Source organism: Heterodontus francisci, chromosome 28, assembly GCF_036365525.1.
Source record: "Heterodontus francisci isolate sHetFra1 chromosome 28, sHetFra1.hap1, whole genome shotgun sequence".
Lineage (NCBI taxonomy): Eukaryota > Metazoa > Chordata > Chondrichthyes > Heterodontiformes > Heterodontidae > Heterodontus > Heterodontus francisci.
In genome coordinates, this window is record NC_090398.1 from 25498730 (window position 1) to 25519842 (window position 21113).

Genomic DNA, 21113 nt, shown 5'->3' on the forward strand with positions numbered 1-21113 from the left:
TAAACTGCCTTCTGCACCTGCATGCTTACTTTCAGCGACTAGTGAACAAGGGCACCCGGGTCTCCTGCACCTCCCCTTTTCCCAATCTACCGTTATTCAGATAACAATCTGCCTTTCTGTTTTTGCCACCGAAGTGGATAACCTCACATTTACCCACATTATACTGCATCTGCCATGTTTTTGCCCACTCATTCAACCTGTCCAAATCACACTGGAGCTTCTCTGCATCCTCCTCGCAGCTCTAACTCCCACCCGGCTTTGTATCGTCTGCAAACTTGGCTATATTACATTTAATTCCCTCCTCTATATCATTAATATATATTGTGAATAGCTGGGGTCCTAGCACTGATTCCTGCGGTACCCCACTAGTCGCTGCCTGCCACTCAGAAAACGACCCATTTATTCCTCCTCTTTGTTTCCTGTCTGCCAACCAGTTCGCTATCCATCTTAGTACCTTACTCCCAATCCCATGTGCTTTAATTTTGCACGCTAATCTCTAATGTGGAACCTTATCGAAAGCCTTCTGAAAGTCCATATACACCACATCCAGTGGTTCTCCCTTGTCTATTCGACTGGTCACATCTTCAAAAAAATTACTGTAGATTTGTCAAGCATGATTTCCCTTTCGTAAATCCAATGTTGACTTTGTCCAGTCCTGTCATTGTTTTCCAAGTGCATTGCTATTACATCTTTTCTAATGGACTCTAGCATTTTATCCACTACTGATGTCAGGCTAACTGGTCCATAATCCCCTGTTTTCTCTCTACCTCCTTTTCTTTAAATAGTGGGGTTATATTGGCTACCCTCCAATCCTTTGGAACTGTCCCAGAGTCCGTAGAATTTTGAAAAAAAGGCCAGAAATGCATTACTATTTCTACAGCCACTTTCTTAAGTACTCTAGGATGTAGATTATCAGGACCTGGGGATTTATCGGCCTTCGACCACATCAACTTCCCGAACATCATTTCCCCACTAATATTGATTTCATGCAGTTCCTCCTTCACTCTAGACCCTATGTTCCCCAACATTTCTGGGAGGTAATTTGTGTCCTCCTTTGTGAAGATAGAATCAAAATATATGTTTAATTGGTCTGCCATTTCTTTCTTCCCCATTATAAATTCCCCCATTTCTCACTGTAAGGGACCCACATTTTCTTCACTTATCTTTTTTTTTCTTCACATAGCTATAGAAGCTTTTACAGTCAGTTTTTATGTTCTCTGCAAGCTTACTGTCATACTCTATTTTCCCCTTTTAATCAATCCCTTTGTCCTCCTTTGCTGAATTCTAAACTACTCCCAATCCTCAGGTTTGCTGCTTACTCTGGCCATTTTATATTTCTCTTCCTTGCATCTAATACTATCCCTAATTTCTTTTGTAAGCCACGACTGAGCCACCCTTCCTGTTTATTTTTTGCATCAGACAGGAATGAACAATTGTTGTAATTCATCCATGCGCTCTTTAAATGCTAGCCATTGCCTATCCACTGTCAATCCTTTAAGTAGCGTTCACCAATCTATCACAGCCAACTCGAACCTCATATCTTCATAGTTTCCTTTATTTAGATTCAGGGCCCTAGTCTCGGAATCAACTCTCGCACTCTTCATCTTACTGAATAATTCTATCATGTTATGGTCGCTCATCCCCAAGGGACCTCGCACAACAAGATTGTAAACTAATCTTTTCTCATTACACAATGTACAGTCTAGGATGACCAGTTGTCTAGTTGGTTCCTCAACATTTTGGTCCCAAAACCATCACGAACGCACTCCAGGAATTCCTCCTCTACAGTGTTATTGCGAATTTGGTTTGCCCAATCTATACGTAGATTAACCTCACCCATAATTGCAGTTGACCCCTTATTGCATGCGCCTCTACTGTGCTATTTAATGCCATCCTCTACATCACCACTGCTGTTTGATGGTCTATATAGAACCCCCACCAACGTGTTCTGCCCCTTCGTGTTTCTAATATCCTTCCACACCATTGTATTGATTTCCTCTTTTACTAACAACGCTATTCCATCTCCATTCCCTTTTTGCTTGTCCTTCCTAAATATTGAATAAACTTGGATGTTCAGTTCCCATCCTTGGTCACCTTGCAACCGCAGCCATGTCTCCATAATTGCAACTATGGTGCATCCATTTACATCTGTTTGCACGTTTAATTCACCTACCTTATTACGAATACTCCACGCATTGAAACACAATGCCTTTAGGCTTGTCTTTTTAACATTCTTATTCACCTGAGTATTTCGCACTATGACCCTATTTGTTATTTGCCCTTAATTTCTGTGTCTTCTACTTTTTCTTTTTTGTTTCCTGTCTTTCATTTCTATCCTTGTTTCCTCCTCCTCACTCTCCCCACTCAGGTTCCCATCCCCCTGCCATTCTCGTTTAAATCCTCCCCAAAAGCACGAGCAAATGCTTTTGTGAGGACATTGGTTCTAGTCCTGCCTGGGTGCAATCCGTTCCACTTGCACAGGTCTCACCTTCCTTAGAACTGGTCCCGATATCCCAGGAAATTAAATCCCTTCCTTCTGCATCATTTTTCCAGTCACACATTCATCTGGTCTATTCTCCAGTTCCTGTACTCACTAACACGTGGCAAAGGAAGTAATCCTGAGATTACTACTTTGATGTCCTGCACCTAACTCCTAAGATTTGCCTTGCCGGTCCTCATCCCTTTTTCTATAAATGTCATTGGTACCCACATGTACCCTCCCCCTCTCCGAGATGTCCTTGACCCTAGCACCAGGGAGGCAACATACCATCCTGGAGTCTTGTTTGCGGCCACAGAAACGCCTGTCTGTTCCCCTTAAAATTGAATCTCCTATCACTATGGCTTTCCCAGGCTTCCCCTCTTCCCTGCTGTGAAGCAGAGCCATCCGTGGTGCCACGAACTTGGCTGTTCCCCCCCCCCCCCCCCCCCAACAGTATGCAAAGCGATATATCTGTTTGAGAAGGGGGCTGGCCACAGGGGCTCCTGCACTACCTGCCTGCGCCTAGTACTGTGCCTGGTGGTCACCCATCCCTTTTCTGCCTGTGCAGCCATTACCTGTGGTGTGACCACCTCGCTAAACCTGTTATCCACGACGTCCTCAGGATTGCGGATGCTCCACAGTGAATCCACTCGCAGCTCCAGATCCGTAATGTGGGTAGCTAATAGCTGCAGATAGATACTCTTCCTGCACACTTGGTCGTCAGGGACACTGGAAGCATCCCTCATTTTCCACATCGCGCAGGAGGAGCATATCATGGGTGTGGGCTCCCCTGGCATGACTTACCTTTAGATTACTTAGTTACTCCCTTTAATTAAAGAATACTAATTATAATAGAGGCCTTGTTCTACTCCAAACACTATCCCCTACAACCTAACGTCCTTGATAAATTACACTATATTTAAAAAATCCACTAAACTTATCACTCTCAGGGTCTGGAATGTGGTGAGTGTGTGTGTGTATATATCTATATACTTTTCTCAGCGTCTGGACTGTGGTGTGTGTGATTTTCTGAGTTATTTTTTTGCTAAACACTCCGTAACATAAATTGCTTAACGACATTCTATCTGTCCATCTGGAATGAAAGCAGCTTATAGTTGTTAACAGATTTCTTTAGCTTGAAAAAAAAACTCTTGGTCTTCACAATGTATGCTGGTTTGATTCAGTCACTTTCCTGTGCATCTGCATATATCATTGCTTTCTGTATTTCATTTAAACCACCGGTGATCCTAGATTTGATAGCCTCGCAAATTCCAACTATAAGCTTCGATTACACTAATACTATCGTCCCTTAGAGCAGGCTAGGTGAATGGGCAAATGTATGTCATGTGAGATACAACGTGCCAAAGTGTTATACTACCTTCCATGACGGTGCTTCTGATATGACCTCCTTTTTCCTCAACCGAGGATTTCCCCCCACTGTGGTTGACAGGGCCCTCAACCGTGTCCGACCCATTCCCCGCACCTCTACCCTCACCCCTTCCCCTCCCTCCCAGAACCGTGACAGGGTTCCCCTTGTCCTCACTTTTCATCCCACCAGCCTCCATATCCAAAGGATCATCCTCCGCCATTTTCTCCACCTCCAGCGTGATGCCACTACCAGTCGCATCTTCCCCTCCCTTCCCCTGTCAGCATTCCGAAGGGATCGTTCCCTCCGCGACACCCTGGTCCACTCCTCCATTACCCCCACCACCTCGTCCCCGTCCCAGGGCACCTTCCCTTGCAATCGCAGGAGGTGTAATACCTGCCCATTTACCTCCTCTCTCCTCACTATCCCAGGCCCCAAACACTCCTTTCAGGTGAAGCAGCGATTTACTTGTACTTCTTTCAATGTAGTATACTGTATTCGCTGCTCACAGTGTGGTCTCCTCTACATTGGGGAGACCAAGCGCAGACTGGGTGACCGCTTTGCGGAACATCTCCGCTCAGTCCGCAAGCAGGACCCTGAGCTTCCGGTTGCTTGCCATTTCAACACTCCCCCCTGCTCTCATGCTCACATCTCTGTCCTGGGATTGCTGCAGTGTTCCAGTGAACATCAACGCAAGCTCGAGGAACAGCATCTCATCTACCGATTAGGCACACTACAGCCTGCCGGACTGAACATTGAGTTCAATAATTTCAGAGCATGACAGCCCCCCACTTTACTTTCATTTTTAGTTATTTTTTCTTCCTTTTTTTTTGCATTCCTTTTTACATTTTTTGCATTTATTTCATTTCATCTTAGTTTGTTCAGTTTGCTTACCCACTGTTTTTTTCAGGTTGTTTTTCTTCAGGTTTGCACTTGCTGATGTTCTATATTCAGTATATTCACACCTAATCTGTACTAATGCTTTGTCTTTCAAAACACCATTAACATATTGTTTGCCTTTGCTCTGTGACCTTTTGGTCAGCTATGTGGCCTGGTCCAATCTGCACCTTCTCCTTTGTTATCTCTTGCCCAACCCCCACCTCACTTGTTTATAATCTGTGACTTTTCTAATATTTGTCAGTTCCGAAGAAGGGTCACTGACCCGAAACGTTAACTCTGCTTCTCTTTCCACAGATGCTGCCAGACCTGCTGAGTGAATCCAGCATTTCTTGTTTTTGTTAATTTATCCACTTTGGTCAGAAAAAATATTTTTTTTAAAACATCGTTTTGTTTGAATGGTGACAGATTGGCAGATGTTTGCATTCAGAAACACATGGGTGCCATTAAGCTTCAATCACAAAAAGATAACATACAGGTAGAACATGCATTTAGGAAATGCATCTTTTTTTTTCGCTTTTGTGACAAAGGGAACTGTGTATAAGAGTAAAGCTGTCTTACTACAAATATACCAGGCATTGGTGAGGTAATACTTGCAGTACCATGTGAAATGTTGGCATCATGGGTGTGCACAGAAGGTTCAGAAGAGTGTTTCCTTGGATGAGTAAATTCTCCCATGAGGAGAGATTGAGTAGACTGGACCTATATTTTTGGATTCTAGAACAATGAGAGGCGAGCGAATCGACACATATACAATCCGTAAGTGGCTTGGCAGGATAAATGCAGAAAAAAAATTCTTCTGGCTGGGGAATCTGCAAAGTGGAGTGACAATCTCAGAACAAGGGATTGGACATTTAGGGCTGAGATCAGGAGGAATGTTTAATTTAATGCTTGATGAGTCGTTGAAATTGTCCACTCCAGGGAGCTGAAGAATCCCAATCGTTGATCATATTCAAGACAAAAATCGCTAGAATATTGTGTTCGAAGGAAATTGGGAGAGTGCAGCAAGGTGGAGAAAATGAGCCATGAACTTGTTGAATGGCTGAGAATGTTCAAAGAGCCAAATCGCCTACTGCAGTTCCTATTTCTCATGTACTTACATTCTTATTTTGCTCCTCTGAACATGGTTTCTTGTTTCCATGACATTAACTTTCTTTCACTGTTTTACTAGATTACTTATTTTTTCTCCTCAATTACAATTACTGGACTAACAAAATTCTTAACGTTTTCATATTTCAGGCATAGAGCGCCAGCACAAAACATTTCTTCAAGAACAAACGACAATATTGGAAGTTACTGGAGAAAATCAAATGTCCAAGACATGTTTACTTGATGAGCATTACACTGAAGTAATGATTGTTCCTTCTCTTGGAGAGCCGCAAATGGTTGAAACTGAACTGAAGGCGCAAGGGAGAAAGCCTGAAGAGAAACAGGGGCAAAATATCGGGAATGTACCCGAAAACGTTCAGCTCGATCAACTGTTGGGAAGCAAAGACGCTACAATAGACAGAACCCGGACAACTATAGTATTTGGTGATGCAGGGATCGGGAAAAGCACCATAATACAGAAGATAATCCGTGACTGGGCCACAGGGAAAATATACCGTCAATTTAAATTTGTCTTTCATTTCAAGTTTAGCCAATTAAATTTAATAAAAGTCCGAACAACCCTATCCATGCTGATCCTGAATTCATACCCCTATTTACGAAATCATCTGGAGAAGCTGTGGAAAGAACCCGGAAAAATATTGTTTATATTTGATGATTTGGATGAATTTGAGCAAACGGTGGATTTCAAAGATGTTGAGAGAAACAACGCACCTCAAAATCAATGTTTCGATCCCGAGTGTTGCTGCTTGGTTTCAGACATTGTCTGCTGCCTCATACAAGGGCAGTTGCTGAAAGGCTCATCAGTGCTGATCACGAGCCGGCCGTGGAAACTGGAATCTCTGGGAAATTCAAACATACATCGAAAGTTCAAAATTCTGGGTTTCAGCCCTGAGGAAATCAAGCAATATTTCCAACGTTACTTGAGAGATCCAAACCTGGAAAGAGAGGCAATCGAAACAATTAAGCTGAACAACACCCTGGACACCCTGTACTATAACCCTCTGTATTGCTCAGTCTGCTGCTCCTTAGCGGAGTCGCATAAGACAGCAGAAGAGCGAGAAAGGCAACCCATAACCAGCACACGTTTGTACACTGTTTACTTTGAAAATCTTTTAAATAGATGTGGCTATGATGCAGGAAACACTCGCAATAGCCTGCTGAAACTGGGCGAGTTGGCCTACCATGGAATTGGGAAAAAAACAGCTGTTTTTGAAGCAGACAAATTCAATGAGCTCGAACTTTCCAATTTTATCACTGCGTTTATAGTGAAGATTCGAGACAATGATCTGCGCAGTGTTGCCTACAAATTCTGTGACACCGTGATGCAGGACTTTGTTGCTGCGCTTTTGAAAAGTCTAAGAACAAAACCAAATGAACTAAAACAACTGCTTGATGAAGGATACAGATGCGGTGATGACAGATTCAATTCATTTTCACGTTTTCTTGTTGGTCTTTCCTTACGAAAGTCAACTGATCAGCTTGAGTCGAAATTGGGTAAATTTCCTGCTGAAGTAACACAGCCTGTGTCGGAGTGGCTCACACGGAATGTCAAAACGTGCGCTCAGAACTTGGATGACGGGCAAAGCCAACGGAAATTCTTAAACATATGTCATTCCTTTGCTGAATTTGAAGACAGAAATCTGATGGAAGCCGCATTAGCACCGATAAAGAAAATCAAGTTTACAAAGTGTCCTCTGAAACCTTCTGATTGTGCGGTTCTGTCTACCGTATTAATGAACCTTGAAATAATTGAAGAGATGGATCTCAGTACTTGTGGTGTACAAGATGCAGGCATCCATCAACTGCAGTCCATACTGCACAAATGTAAAAAACTCAGGTATTTAAACAAATCGATAAATATAATTATAAACAATATTTGTTTTATTTAAACGTGGTATGTTATGAATGATAAGCAAAGAAAATTAACTGAATTCGATCGATTATTGAACACATTCTTTCATTCAGTTCTCCGTTGTACTAAATGGAATGATGAGAGACGTAGTCAGATTGGCTGTTCTGGTAATACTTGAGAGTGCAGTGGTGTTCATTTAACTCAATCAGATATGAAGTTGGCCATCTAACTTCCGAATCCAACGCACACCTTTCACAATGTGGTGCTCCCGATTGCCTGTGGTGCCTGTGATGTCTCTTCGATAGTATCCAATTAGACACATTCCCCTGCTCTTCGCCAGAGCCATGCAATCTTCAACTCTTCAAATATTTATCATGTTTCCTTTTGAAAGTTACTATTGAATGTGATTTCGCCAGTCTTTCACGCAGTGCATTCGATATTATAAAAACTCACTGAGTTAAAACAACTCATCATCCTACATCTATATTTTAAGCAAATACCTTAAATCTGTGTTAACAGACTGTTCTGTCACTGCCTATTGTTGGTAAGCAAATACTTAGTTGTTTAAAACAGGAAATAAATTTGTTTTATTGTTTGATTATATTACAAGTGAGGAAAAATGTACTCTCATTTCTCATTCCTCGATAGGATTGCATTTTCCAAATCAATAATGCTGTTGTTAATCTCAATTGTGCCAAAAAGCTAGTTAAATGGGTTCACAGCTGCGATTCTTCCACCTATATGTAATTATTTCCAGTGATGCCACTGGATTAACGCATCATCAGAGGCCGGAAGGGAAGGAAAGTGAGGCTGAGTGAAACTCCATCTGGCTTTATGCACATTACAGGGATCCATTACAATAACTTAATTGGATTCGCCAATAGAATGCGCAGAAAAATGTGGCATGTTTTGCTTCTCATTCACTTATATTTGTGAACCTTTGTGTATCAAATAGCTAAATTTCTTGAAAATAATAATGTCAGAGGTAAGGTCTTTGGTTTTACCCTTTGTTTTCTTTTGATGACGAGCATCTGCTGCGCAAAGCATCCATTGTATTCCTGTTCATGGCAGACCACAAGTTTACAGAATTCCTGCTGCCAGCCACTATTTTACATGGACAAAAGGAAAATACTGCACAGGAAATATGAAATATAAACCGAAAATTCTGCACTTACTCAGTAGGTCATGTAACGACTTTGTCGAGAGAAACAGAGCAAACAATTCAGGTTATTGGCATTTCGTCTGAAATGGCAAAGGTTAGAAATAAGTGGTGTAGTTATACCAACAGTGCTGCAGGAAGGGTGTTCCCGGATTTTGACCTTGCGACAGTGGAGGAACGGCAATATCGTTCCAAGTCAAGGCGATGTGTGTCTTGCAGGAGAACTTGCAGGTGGGGGTATTCCCATGCATCTTCTGCCCTTGTCCTTCTAGGTTGTAGAGGTCCTGGGTTTGTAAGGTGCTATCAAAGGGTTAGGATTAAGGTTATTGAGTAGGCAGGAGTGAGGGAATGACAGAAAGGGATCAATAGACTAGTCAAAAAGCTGGGGGAGTGCCTTAATAGAACGTAACGAAATAGAAGATATTCAACAGGAGTTGTAAATACGAGCAACAGAGTCACTACCATCACATGCTGTCTGAAAAAATAGGAATAGTGGTTATGATCTGTAATTGTTGAATTCCATGTTGTGTCTGGAAGGCGGAAAAATGCCTAATCTAATAAGTTTCTTAAGTTTCCCGTGAGTTTCCTTCCAATATTGTGGAATAAAAGTACAGAGAGTTCAGAATGGGAATGGGCAGGAAAGTTAACATGACAACGGATCAGAAGTTTAGGATCAGCAGCTGGAAGGTAAATTTTGATTCCTCAGCATCGTTACTGTCTGACCTGCTGAGCATTTCCATCATTTTCTGGTTTATGCCCATTTTACACGTATTCGTTTGATAATGTGTGGGTAAATCTTTACCCCAAGCAATGGAGTAAATTTAGAGTTAAACAAATGTACTGGGTGATGGTAACTGATTATAACACAGGCACTATAATGAAAACCCTTAGTGCAAATCAAATAGGCATTTGGATTCTGGGTCTGATATTGGCGTTTTCGAAGGCCAATGTATTCCATGTAAAATAGATTGAATTATGAATATTTCATGTCTGTTTCATTATTCTATATTTATTATTGACTTTCTTATTTGAGTTTAGACTCAACGAGAATAATCTTCAAGATTCAGGAGTGGAATACCTCTTTAAAGTTCTGGAGAAAAATGATTGCAAAGTACAGACACTTGAGTGAGTAATTTCTGTTTAAATATAGACGGAACAACCGGAGTTCTTTATCATCAAGAATTCTCATTACCCTGGTAATGATGATTGACCAATCTCATTTGTCAATTTGTATTAGGACGAAAATAATTTAGAAACAGAGAACATGCAATTTTCTTGAGCAGTTTTTGCCCCACGATTTTGGAATTCCAGTATAGTTATTTGCAATTGGTGTATATTTAAGCACGTGCATTGATGTTTTATAAAATCTGTTTTTTCAATCACTCTAGGTTAAAATCAAATGCTCTCACAGATGATTGTGCAGCAAAATTGGTCTCCGCCATCAGTAAAAATGGTTCACTGATGGAGCTGGACCTGAGTAACGATAATCAGCGCAGTGAACAGTCCAACAGACTGACTGATGAATCCGTTCCCACATTTCTCCAGCTCTACCAGACTAGTACGAATCTGAAGGAAATTAGGTGAGTTTCTTTGTTAAAATATATTAATTAAGAGTATTATATTTTCCTATCTTAGTTTTCATAGATGTGTTATAGGAAAAGTCTTTAGTTGTGGAAGATTTGTTTCTTTCACATTTCAAGATTCTTAAACATATTTACGTTGAATGAATTTAACAATGTCGCTATTCGCAGTAAACGGAACAGTTCACTCAATTTTGGTAACTTGTTTATTTTTTTTTCAGGTTGCAAAACAATCAATTCTCTGCAAACAGACGTCACATTTTGAAGTCACGAACTGCATCTAGTCATTTGACTATAATTACAGAATGAAGGATTACTGACCATGATTTGTTTTACGTAAAAGTAAGAGTAATGTTTGAACAAGTTGTCGGGGCGTTACCCCAGAGTCAGAGAGAGATGCAGTACTTAAACAGGGCCTTTGGTCCACTGAGTCTGTGCTGACCATCAACCACCCATTTATACTAATCCGACATTAATCCCATATTCCCTACCACATCCCCACCATTCTCCTACCACCAACCTCCATTAGGGGCAATTTACAATGGCCAATTTACCTATCAACCTGCAAGTCGTTGGCTGTGGGAGGAAACCAGAGCAACCAGCAGAAACCCACACAGTCACAGAGAGAACCTGCAAACCCCACACAGGCAATACCCAAAATTGAACCCAGGTCGCTGGAGCTGTGAGGCTGAGGTGTCAACCACTGCGCCACTGTGCCGATCCCGAGTGCGATGAATAAGCATATAGAGACATGTTGTTGAAGCTTTTCGTCTTCAGACCCCCATTTTCGTCCCTGAAAAGTGCCCATTCTACCTCAAATTACCTTGGAAGTGTATTGAGTGACAGGAAAAGTTAGCTGTTTCACACTTCTACAATGCAGTAGCAACATGTGAGGTGTCTGCCACTAACAAGATGCTTCAGTCAAGCTAAAAATACATCCTGCCTATCACACAAATGAGTCATGACATATATGAATTTCAATGCCAGTGTGATGCTAGGTATGTGGGCCTTACGCTCCAAAGACTGGTCTATTGTATCAAACAATATGTCCCTTCTACTGTTCACGATGGGAAAGCTGCAAGCTGTACCCAACCAGCCCATGCTTGCAAAACATAAAATGCAGTTTCCAACATTAAGTGCGATTCCACAGTTGGACAACATTTGCTAAATAAGCCGTAGTGGGCTAGGAATTCTGCTGACAAACAATTTATGATAGTCAGTAGGGCTCGCAGAACGGCGCATTTGTGTGTACTGGAAGCTACAGATATTAATATACAGGGCCCTGTTCTTTCCAGACAGAAAGAACATGGACACACATTGCGCCTGTTTCAGCTGAACAAAATAAGGGACAGCCATTCGTTGGTTCATTCCTCGGAGCAATGCCTTGACCAATCAGAGTCAAGCTGCCTGGTTTAAATTTTAAACAAAGCTTGGCAGTCAACTGTCAGTCACTGTAAACTGTTGCATTCTCCATGGCAACGCCTCTACCACTCAGAGTTCATTTGCCAAGCAATCAACACTCACTTCTCATGCAGTATAAGTTATTGATTTCCCTTGCATTTGTTATTCTCAGGTATTGTCCTGATGAGTGCAAGACGAAAAGCTTTGACAACATGTCTCGATTTTCAGCAATTCTCAGCTTCAGTACTACAAAATGACTATTAATAAGCACATAGGTAAACGAGTGCAGGAGTTTCAATTCCCACTGTGCTGTCTCAAACACGCCGTTCAAATGAAATAGTGAGTTACACGTACTTCTTTCGATGTATTGTGCTATATTCACTGTTCACAATACAGCTTCTGCTACATTAGGGAAATCAACTGCAGAATGAGTGATAATTTTTTTTCTGAGCACCTCTCTCCAGTCTGCAAGCGTGAACCGGAGCTTCTAGTCACTTGCTAGTTTAACTCTCCATTCTAATCCCACTCTGGCTTTTCTCTCCTTGATAACTGAAGCCAATCATGATCCAGCTAATCTCAAGGAACACCACCTTATCTTTCCATTAAGAATTTTGCAAATTTAGGCAAACAACATAGAGTTCCACAATTTCAGATCATAAACACTGCTGCCTTTGCTTACAGTAGCATGTGCTGGTAATGATTCTGTTATCTCCATGAGGAGTATCCCACTGGATATTATGACAGGAGTCAGAGCCGAAGCTCAGGTATCTGCTCACTGTGATCAGTGTTCGAAGCCTGCACCTTGTGACTCAGGCTAAAACCTTACCAAGAATTTGAAGTCCTGAAGCGAGGACTAAGAAATAATAAGCTGTTAGTGGGGTCAGACAAAGATGTTTTGCAATTATGTCTAATTTAGATTTACAGTGCATGTACGTAAACACATGGAATATGATAAATAAGGTTGTTGAGCTGCAGACACAAACAGCCACATGCAAATAAGATGGTGTGGTGATGGTAGTGTAATGGCGCAAAATATGGCAGGAATGTGTACTAATAATTCCTACATACAAGCTGTTCAGGAAAGATATGGAAGGACCGAATGAAGGATGGCGGGTTGTAATGATTAAGGAGAATATTGCAGTGCTGGCGAGAGAGGATGCTTTGAAACGGTCAAAGACAGAAACTATTTTGCTAGATTTAAAAACAATAGAGGATCCATTGCACGACACATGTATTGTATAGACCACGAACTAATGAGGAAGTCACATTTTCAGGGAAATGACATAGATGTGTAAAAACTATAGACTCATGATAATATAGGCATTTAATTATCCTAACACAGACAGAGATAGTAATAGTGTAAAGGACAAAGCTGTTTTTGAAATGTGCCAAGGGACATTTTCTTGATCAGTATGCTTCCGGCTCAGTGAGGAAGGTGTCAGTGCCTGATCTGATTGTGTGGAATGAGGTGGGTCAAGAGAATCAAGTGTCAATGGAGCAACATTAAAGAAGCAGCTTTTATCGTAGCAAAAGGTTTAGGTTAGCCATGGAAAAGGACAAGGAGAAATCTGGAGTATAAGTTCTTAATTGGAGGAGAGCCAATTTCAATGGGGTGAGAATGGAACTGCACAAGGTTAATCAGAATCAAAAACTGGCAAACAATATTGTCACAGAACAATGACAAACATTTGAAGAGGAGATGGTTTGGGAAAGTGGAGGTACATTCCCACGAGGTGGACGGTAGGGCAAACAACGCCAGAGTTCCCTGTATGACACAGGAGATAGAAATCGTGGTGAAGCAGAGAAAAAATGTGAGTGACACATGTCAGGTTGATAATACAAGTGGGAACCAGGCTGAATGTACAAAGGTCAGAGGAGAATTGAATAAAGATATCAGAGAGGCGAGGAGAGAGCATGAGCACAGATTGGCTGCGAATAGAAAAGGGAATCCAAAAGTTTTCTGCAACCACATAAGTAGCAAAAAGATGCTAAGAGGAGAGGTGGAGTCGATTAGGGATATAAAAGATGATTTACGCTTGGTGGTAGAGGCCACTTTTGAGGTACTAAATGAGTATATCTTTTTATTTGTTTTATTTGTTCGGGGTTGTGGGCGCTGTTGGCTAGGTCCGCATTTTTTTCCCATCGAACTTGCCTTGGAGAAGGTGGTGGTGAGCTGCCTCTTGAACTGCTGCATTCTTGGGGGTGTAGGTATCCCAACAGTGCTGTGAGGAAGGCGGTTCCATGATTTTGACCCAGTGACAAAGAAGGAATGGCGATATAGTTCCAAGTCAGGACAGTGTGTGGCTTGGAGGGGAACTTACAGGTGATGATGTTCCCTTCCATCTGCTGCCCTTGTCCTTCTCGGTTTTAGAGGTCACGGGTTTGGATGGCGCTGGCAAAGGAACCTCCATGAGTTTCTGCAGTGCATCTTGTAGATAATACACACTGCTGCCACTGTGCGTCAGTGATGGAGGGAGTACATTTTGAAGGAGATGAATGGGTTGCCAATCAAGCGGGTACTTTGTCCGGGGTTATGTTGCATTTCTTTAGTGTTGTTGGAGATGCACCCATCCAGGCATGAGGAGAGCATTCCATCAAAGTTCTGACTTGTGCCTTGTGGCAGGCATTGGGCAGACATTAGGTGAGTTAGTCACCGCAGGATTCCCAGCCTCTGGTCTGCTCTTGCAGGCACAGAATTTATGTGGATGGTCCAGTTCAGTTTCTTGTCAATAGTGACCCCAGGATGCTGATAGTGGAGTTTCAGCGATGGAAATGCAATTGAATATTAAGGGGAGATGGTTAGATGCTCGTTTATTTCAGATGGGTTATTGCCTGGCATCTGTGTGGCGCCAGTGCGGCTTGCCACTTATCAGCCGAAGCCTGGATATTGTCCAGGTCTTTCTGCATATCAACACGGGCTGATTTAGTATCTTCGGAGTTGCGAATGGTACTGAACATTGCGCAATCATCAGCGAACATCCCCACTTCCGATCTTATGATGAAGGGAAGATCATTGATGAAGCAGATGAAGAAGGTTGGACCGAGGACACCACCCTGAGCCACTGCTGCAGTGATTTCCTGGGATTGAGATAATTCACCTCAAGCAACCACAACCATCTTCCTTTGTGCCAGGCATGACTCAAACCAGTGGACAGCAACCCCCACCCCGTCCGCCCGATTCCCACTGACTCCAGTTTTGCTAGCGTTCTTTGATACCATACTCAGTCAAGTGCTGCCTTGATGTCAAGCACAATCACTCTCATCTCACCTCTGGAGTTCAGCTCTTTTGACCGTGTTTGGACCAAGGCTGTAAAGACGTCGGGAACAGAGTAGTATTGACGGAACACAAACTGAGCATGCGCAGGTTATTGCTGAGCAAGTGCCCCCTGATAGCACTGTCAACGACACCTTCCATTCCTTTGCTGATGATTGGGAGTAGACCATTTGGGCAGTATTTGGCCTGGTTAGAACTTTTTTTGCACAGGAAATGCCTGCGAAATTTTGCACACTGCCAGGTCGATGCCAGTGTTGTCGCTGCACTGGAAGAGCTTGATTTTTGGTGTGGTTAGTCCTGGAGCACAAGTATTCATTATTATTGTCGGGATGTTGTCAGGGCCGAAAGACCTTGCAGTATCCAATGCCTTCAGCCGTTTCTTGATATCACGTGGAGTGAATAGGATTGGCTGAAGACAGGCATCTGTGATGCTGGGGACTCAGGAGGAGGCGGAGATGCATCATCCATCGCCCTGTCTGGTTGAAGATTTATGTAAATACTTCAGCTTTGTCTTTTACACTGTTGGGCTGAGCTCCCCCTCTGTCTTTGAGGATTGCGATATTTGTGGAGCCGCCTCATGCTATCAGTTGTTTAATTGTCCACCAACATTGACAGCTGGATGTGGCAGGAATGCAGAACTAAGATCTGATCCGTTGGTTGTGGGATTGTCAGCCCTGCCTATTGCATGCTGCTTCTGCTGTTTAGCATGCAATCCTCCTGTGTTGGAACTTCAACAGGATGGCATATCATCTTTAGGTCTGCCTGGTGTTGCTCCTGACATGACCTCCTGCAATCTTTTTCTGCCTTTACCAAGGTAGATTCTGCGAATGTCACAGTAAAATATTCAGTAGTCGAGATGTGGATGGGTGAAAATTAATAAACAGGATGTGTTTGAAAACCTGGCTGAAGATGAAGATGATAAATCACCAGGACAGTATGAGATGCATTCGAGGATGCTATGGGAAGTAAGGATGGAAACTGGGAGAGTTAATGGCCATAATTTTGTAATCCTCCGTTAATATTGAGGTTGGTCGAGAGCACAGGGTAATCGCAACTGATACACTATTGATCAAAAATAAGTGTAAGGATAAACACGGGAACTTCAGGTCACTCAAGTTAAACGTGGTGGTGTGAACGCTTTTTGAAACGTTAATCAGGACTAAATTAACGTTATTTGGACAATTAATTGATGAAAGCCAGCATAGGTACGTGAAACGAAAATCTAATTTAACTAACTTGATTGAGTTTTTTGTTTGATGTGGTAACATGGGTTGGTGAGAGGCACTGCTGCTGATCTGACGTATATTGACTTCCAAAAGTCGTTTGATAAAGTGTTGCATAATAGACATGGCAGCAAATTCGAAGTCCATGGAATAAAATGGAAAGTGGCAGCTGAGATATGAAATTTGCTGAGTGACTCGAAATAGAATAATAGTGAAGGTTTCATTTTCGGACGGTAGGTGTGCATGTACTGTTGTTTTCCAGGTGTCAGTACTGAGGTAACTGCCTTTTTTGATACACAGTAATGACCTCAAAATGAAGGGCACAATTTCAGAATTTGTGGATGACACACAGCTTAGAAGTGTTGTGACCAGTGGTAAGGGTGATGATCGGCTTCAGGAGGACATAGAAAGGCTGGTGGAATTGATGGACATGTGACAAATGAAAAATATGCACAGAAGTGTGAATTGGTACATTTTGGAATGACGATCGAGGTCAGGAAATGTAAAATAAAGGTAACAATTATAAAGTGGGTGCAGAATCAATGACACCTGTTAGCAGAGGTGTACAAATGGTTAAAGTTGGGAAAGCCGTTTGAGAAGGTGGTTAAAATGACATGCATGAACAATTATGAATTGAGGTATAGAACACAAAACAAGGAAGTTATGATAAACCTTCATAAAATTCCTTTCGACCTAATTGGGAGCATTATACCCAAATCTTGACACCTCACTTTCGGAAGGAAGTGAATTCCCTCTATTTTAGAACAAGTGATTAAAGAAGAAAAGAAGCTTGAGAGATGATTTAATAGAAGTGTTCACAACCATGGGGTGTCTTGGAGTAGAGAGAAACTATTCCCATGATTGAGGCGATTGAAGGCCATCAGCAACTTAACCAACAGCAACATGAGGTAAAACCTTTTTTGTGCAGGGAATTCCCAGGCTTTGGAATTCACTTGCTTAGAGTGTGGTGGAGACATATTCAATTGTGGTTTTCAAAAGGGAATTGGATATGCGCCTGAACAGAGGGCTATGGGGATAATTTATCGCAGCGGGGTGAGGGTGGTGGGGGTGGTGGAGCGGGCTGGTGGTGGTATCTGCGTTGCTGTTACAGACAATTGGCATGGACTGAACGGGTCGTGCTCCCTCCTTCAATTCTGTAACCATTCTATGATTACATTATTCTAATACGGAAATATTCCCAGGAGTTCCCCGATCTAATTCAGTTCCAATTGTAAAGGTATGCTTTCAATGTTTATTATTTCAATAATCTTGTGATTTGCTATTACTTTGGTACACAGTAACAAAGTTATTGATAATTTGGCTTGTAGCGATGTTGGCTTCACTGGTGCCATGGGATTTCTCTGAAGGAGCTGGTTAATTAAACTTGAAGCTCTGCTTCACCGGCATTATTCAAAGGGCAAAACTAAGTTCAAAATGTGGAGATCAAAAATTACAATGTAGATGGGACATATATAAGACTTCCAATATATTATAAAATCATCCCAGTTAAGAATTATTTAACATAATATTAAAAAGGACGATGATTTCAATGGAGACTGAAATGAATGTGTCCACTAATTTCACTTCTGGAGGGATTCTGAATATTACAGGTGTTAAAACGTTTTTTTCTCATTTACATTTGTTAAATTTTAAGAATTTGTGTTGTATAACTGAAAAGTGTTCCGTAGATGCTGGGACTTTGGGTGTTACCTTTTTAAAGGATTTCATCAGAAGGTTTGGACTGAGTTTGAGTGGTAACCAGTAACTGGAAGGCACCTGTTTTCAAATAAAGTAAAACAGAAGGAGTCGCTATGGACTTGGACAGCTGTTTACAAAACATTGAGAAGCCAAGATTCTGGTTGTCAGGAGGCTTGCTTTCTGGAAAAAAGCTTTATTTTAATTTGAACAGTTAGAAAATACAGTTGCTTCTTTACCTGCTAGGAGAAGACAGCTCACCTCTTTCTCTTGAGAAGCAATCCTGCATCAAGTGTGTTTCCAATTTCCCCCTGCATTTGAAGAAACCCTGCATCGAATGTGTGGGGACGAAAATCTTGTTGCTGCATTCCTGCTGTAAAACCTATTAGAGCCTTCTGTAGCTGCATCTCTTGGAAAGCCAACCTAAACTGATCATCAACATCACCTGGGAAGAACGGTTCCAGGAAGATCCCATTGACAGCCATCTAGACGCAATTGGGTCTCCGAAACAAAACAAAGGACATCTTTCCATACCTCTTTTCAGCCTGTGTTTTTTTAAGTCCTTCTATTTCTTTGTAACAGCTATCAACAATAATGCTTTATATTCTTTTTCCAGTTAACCAGTGTGTATGTTTGGGAGAAAAACAGTATATCGGTCAGTGGGACATTTTAAATACATGTTGTGACCGAGGGAGACGTCTATACACGTCAACGTCTCTAAACCCAGCAGCTCAGGATACTATGACAATTTGCTAAATGCAGTCTTTGCAGCCTGTGCGGGTCCAATAACCACGAGTACTATGACGCTCTATCGATCCATTAGCATCAGTGTTCTTGAAAGGTATACTGACCTTCCATACGCCCAACAGCCTCTAGTGTTCAGCCCCTCTGTGTATCCACAGGTATGCAGACCATTTGTATGTCCCAAGATATTCGAAAGCTTCAAAGGCTCAATAACCCAGTTTTTTATGTTACTCTGCATACCCGGTAGCTCAGAGTACGCTGATGGTTGAACATTCCAGTACACCACCCATTACAGGGAGCATGGAACATTTCCAGGCCCAGAATTGCAATTTACAGAGATTGAACTGGCCCCATAGTCAAAATACCTGAACAATCGACAGCCCTAGTAACAAGCGAAGTGAGGTTCTCTGGATATCGCATTTTAAAAATTATTCTTATTCATTCATGGGATATGGGAGTCGCTGGCCAGGCCAGCATTATTTTCCAACACTAATTGCCGTTGAGAAGGTGGCGGTGAGCTGCCTTCTTGAACCGCTGCAGTCCATGTCAGGTAGGTACACTAACAGTGCTGTTAGGAAGGGAGTTCCAGGATTTTGACCCAGCGACAGTGAAGGGATGGTGATATACGGGTAGGAGAGGTGCTTCTCTGTGATGATAATGCTGGTATGAAACGGCTCTTCACTTACTTCTCAAGGAAGATTAATAAGCATCAAAGAAAGTATTCGACCATTGAGGAAGAGTGTTTTTTTTATGTCCTGTACTGGCTCTTCAATATTTTTATGTATATGTAGCCGATCATCAAGTGTTTATGCAGACCTCAACTGACTTGTGTTTCTAGAAAGGTTCTCAACAAAGAGGTTCAGGTTATTTCATTAGTGGTTAATGTTAAAGCGATTTACATTAAACATGTTCCATGTTACATGAAAAAGCAATGTAATTGCTGATGCTCTGTGCAGAGTGCAAAAGAAGGGTGTAAGTCTAAAGGAAGGTTCTGAGTTATGTTAAATCTATTCGATGATGTTTGAATTCTGATAATCCTTATTGTCACATTCACTTGGTTTTCTTATTGGTTAAGCTCTTATGATTTTGTAAATTCGAAAAATGTGATTGTAGAATATGAAAATGCTGACTGTATGTAGGAACCTACCCAGTGAAATGTTTATGATGTAGAAAACTTGCTGAATTTCTGAAGTATTGCAAAAAAAGCCTTATCATGGTAAAGATCTTTTTTTCCCAAAAGGGATGTGTGCTGGGTTCCGTGATTGCAAAGCTGTTCTTTTTTAAGGTAGAGCCTAATCGAAAGGATAGCTAAGAATGCAGCAGGGATGGAACCTAAAAACTGAAACAGAACTGAAAAATAAACTCCCACTTTCCAAGTAAATGAACACTGGTTGCAACCAGATAAACAGAAGCAGAGTCTTACCCAGATCAGGCAGAACAGGGAGGACTAGAGCGCAGGCAAGCATAAGAAAATGATGGCTGAATCCAAAAGTTGTTTCTATTAACTAAAGGACCCAGCTAACCAAACCCGGTCACAGTGCACAGGTTGTCACTGAAGAACTCAGATAAAGCAAAGGCTGGTAAATCCACGCCAGCAAGGCAACTCAAGTAAATCTGAGGTGCTTCTGGAGACGTATACCTTGTGGTGAAGTCCGCACACGTGGAGTTCGGATTGAGAGGGAACTGCTGTTGGAGAAGAACAGTGGCTAAATCCTTGCAGACAGGAGCTGAAAACTCACCTGCAGAAATTCAGAGTTTCGAATAACTGTGTGATTGTAATTTCGTGCCATATACAGTGGGTAGACTGCTCCTTTGAATCCATGAGACCCATCTCTGTTGCATCTGATAGTTATCATGCAATTCGTAATGTCTGTCATCTATCTATCTATCTATCTATCCTACCCAAATAACAATACATTCATACAGCAAAGAAGGAGGCCATTCAGCCCATCGAGTGTTTTCTGGCTCTTTCAAAAAGGCATTGCAGTTAATTTCACCCGCTCTTTTGCCATATCCATGCATTTTGGTCTTTAAAGTAATTAGCCCATTCTCTTTTGAAGGCTGCACCTGAATTTGTATCCACCACTCTATGATACACTGAATCCCAAATCCTAACTATTTCTTGCATAAAAAATAACTTTCTTCATATTGCCTCTGGATCGTATGCCAATAGTCTTAAATCTGTGCCCTCGGATTATCGACCTTTCAAACAGGATTGCGCACGCAAAGCTATATCGTCTGAGTTTTCACAAAATGGTGAAGGTGGACATATGAAAGAGCTGATGGACCATTGGTACGGGAAACAGCAGAGACAGCTAGAGAGGGCATTAGAA

At 41.8% G+C, this 21113-nt stretch overlaps 1 protein-coding gene across 9 annotated transcripts in view; it reads left to right on the forward strand.

The window, feature by feature from the left end:
* Positions 1-20019, forward strand: part of LOC137385145 (NACHT, LRR and PYD domains-containing protein 3-like) — a 106702-nt gene extending 86683 nt beyond the window's left edge. For 8 of the 9 annotated variants that reach the window (XM_068060063.1, XM_068060058.1, XM_068060064.1 and 5 more), the window contains 4 exons: positions 5982-7689; positions 9902-9988; positions 10252-10443; positions 10665-20019. In XM_068060063.1, coding sequence (XP_067916164.1) covers positions 5982-7689; positions 9902-9988; positions 10252-10443; positions 10665-10752 — 2075 coding nt within the window. In that variant the 3' untranslated portion in view covers positions 10753-20019. The remainder of the gene's footprint in view (positions 1-5981; positions 7690-9901; positions 9989-10251; positions 10444-10664) is intronic. The other variant, XM_068060065.1, reaches the window with a different exon arrangement.
* The last annotated feature ends 1094 nt before the right edge of the window (positions 20020-21113 follow it).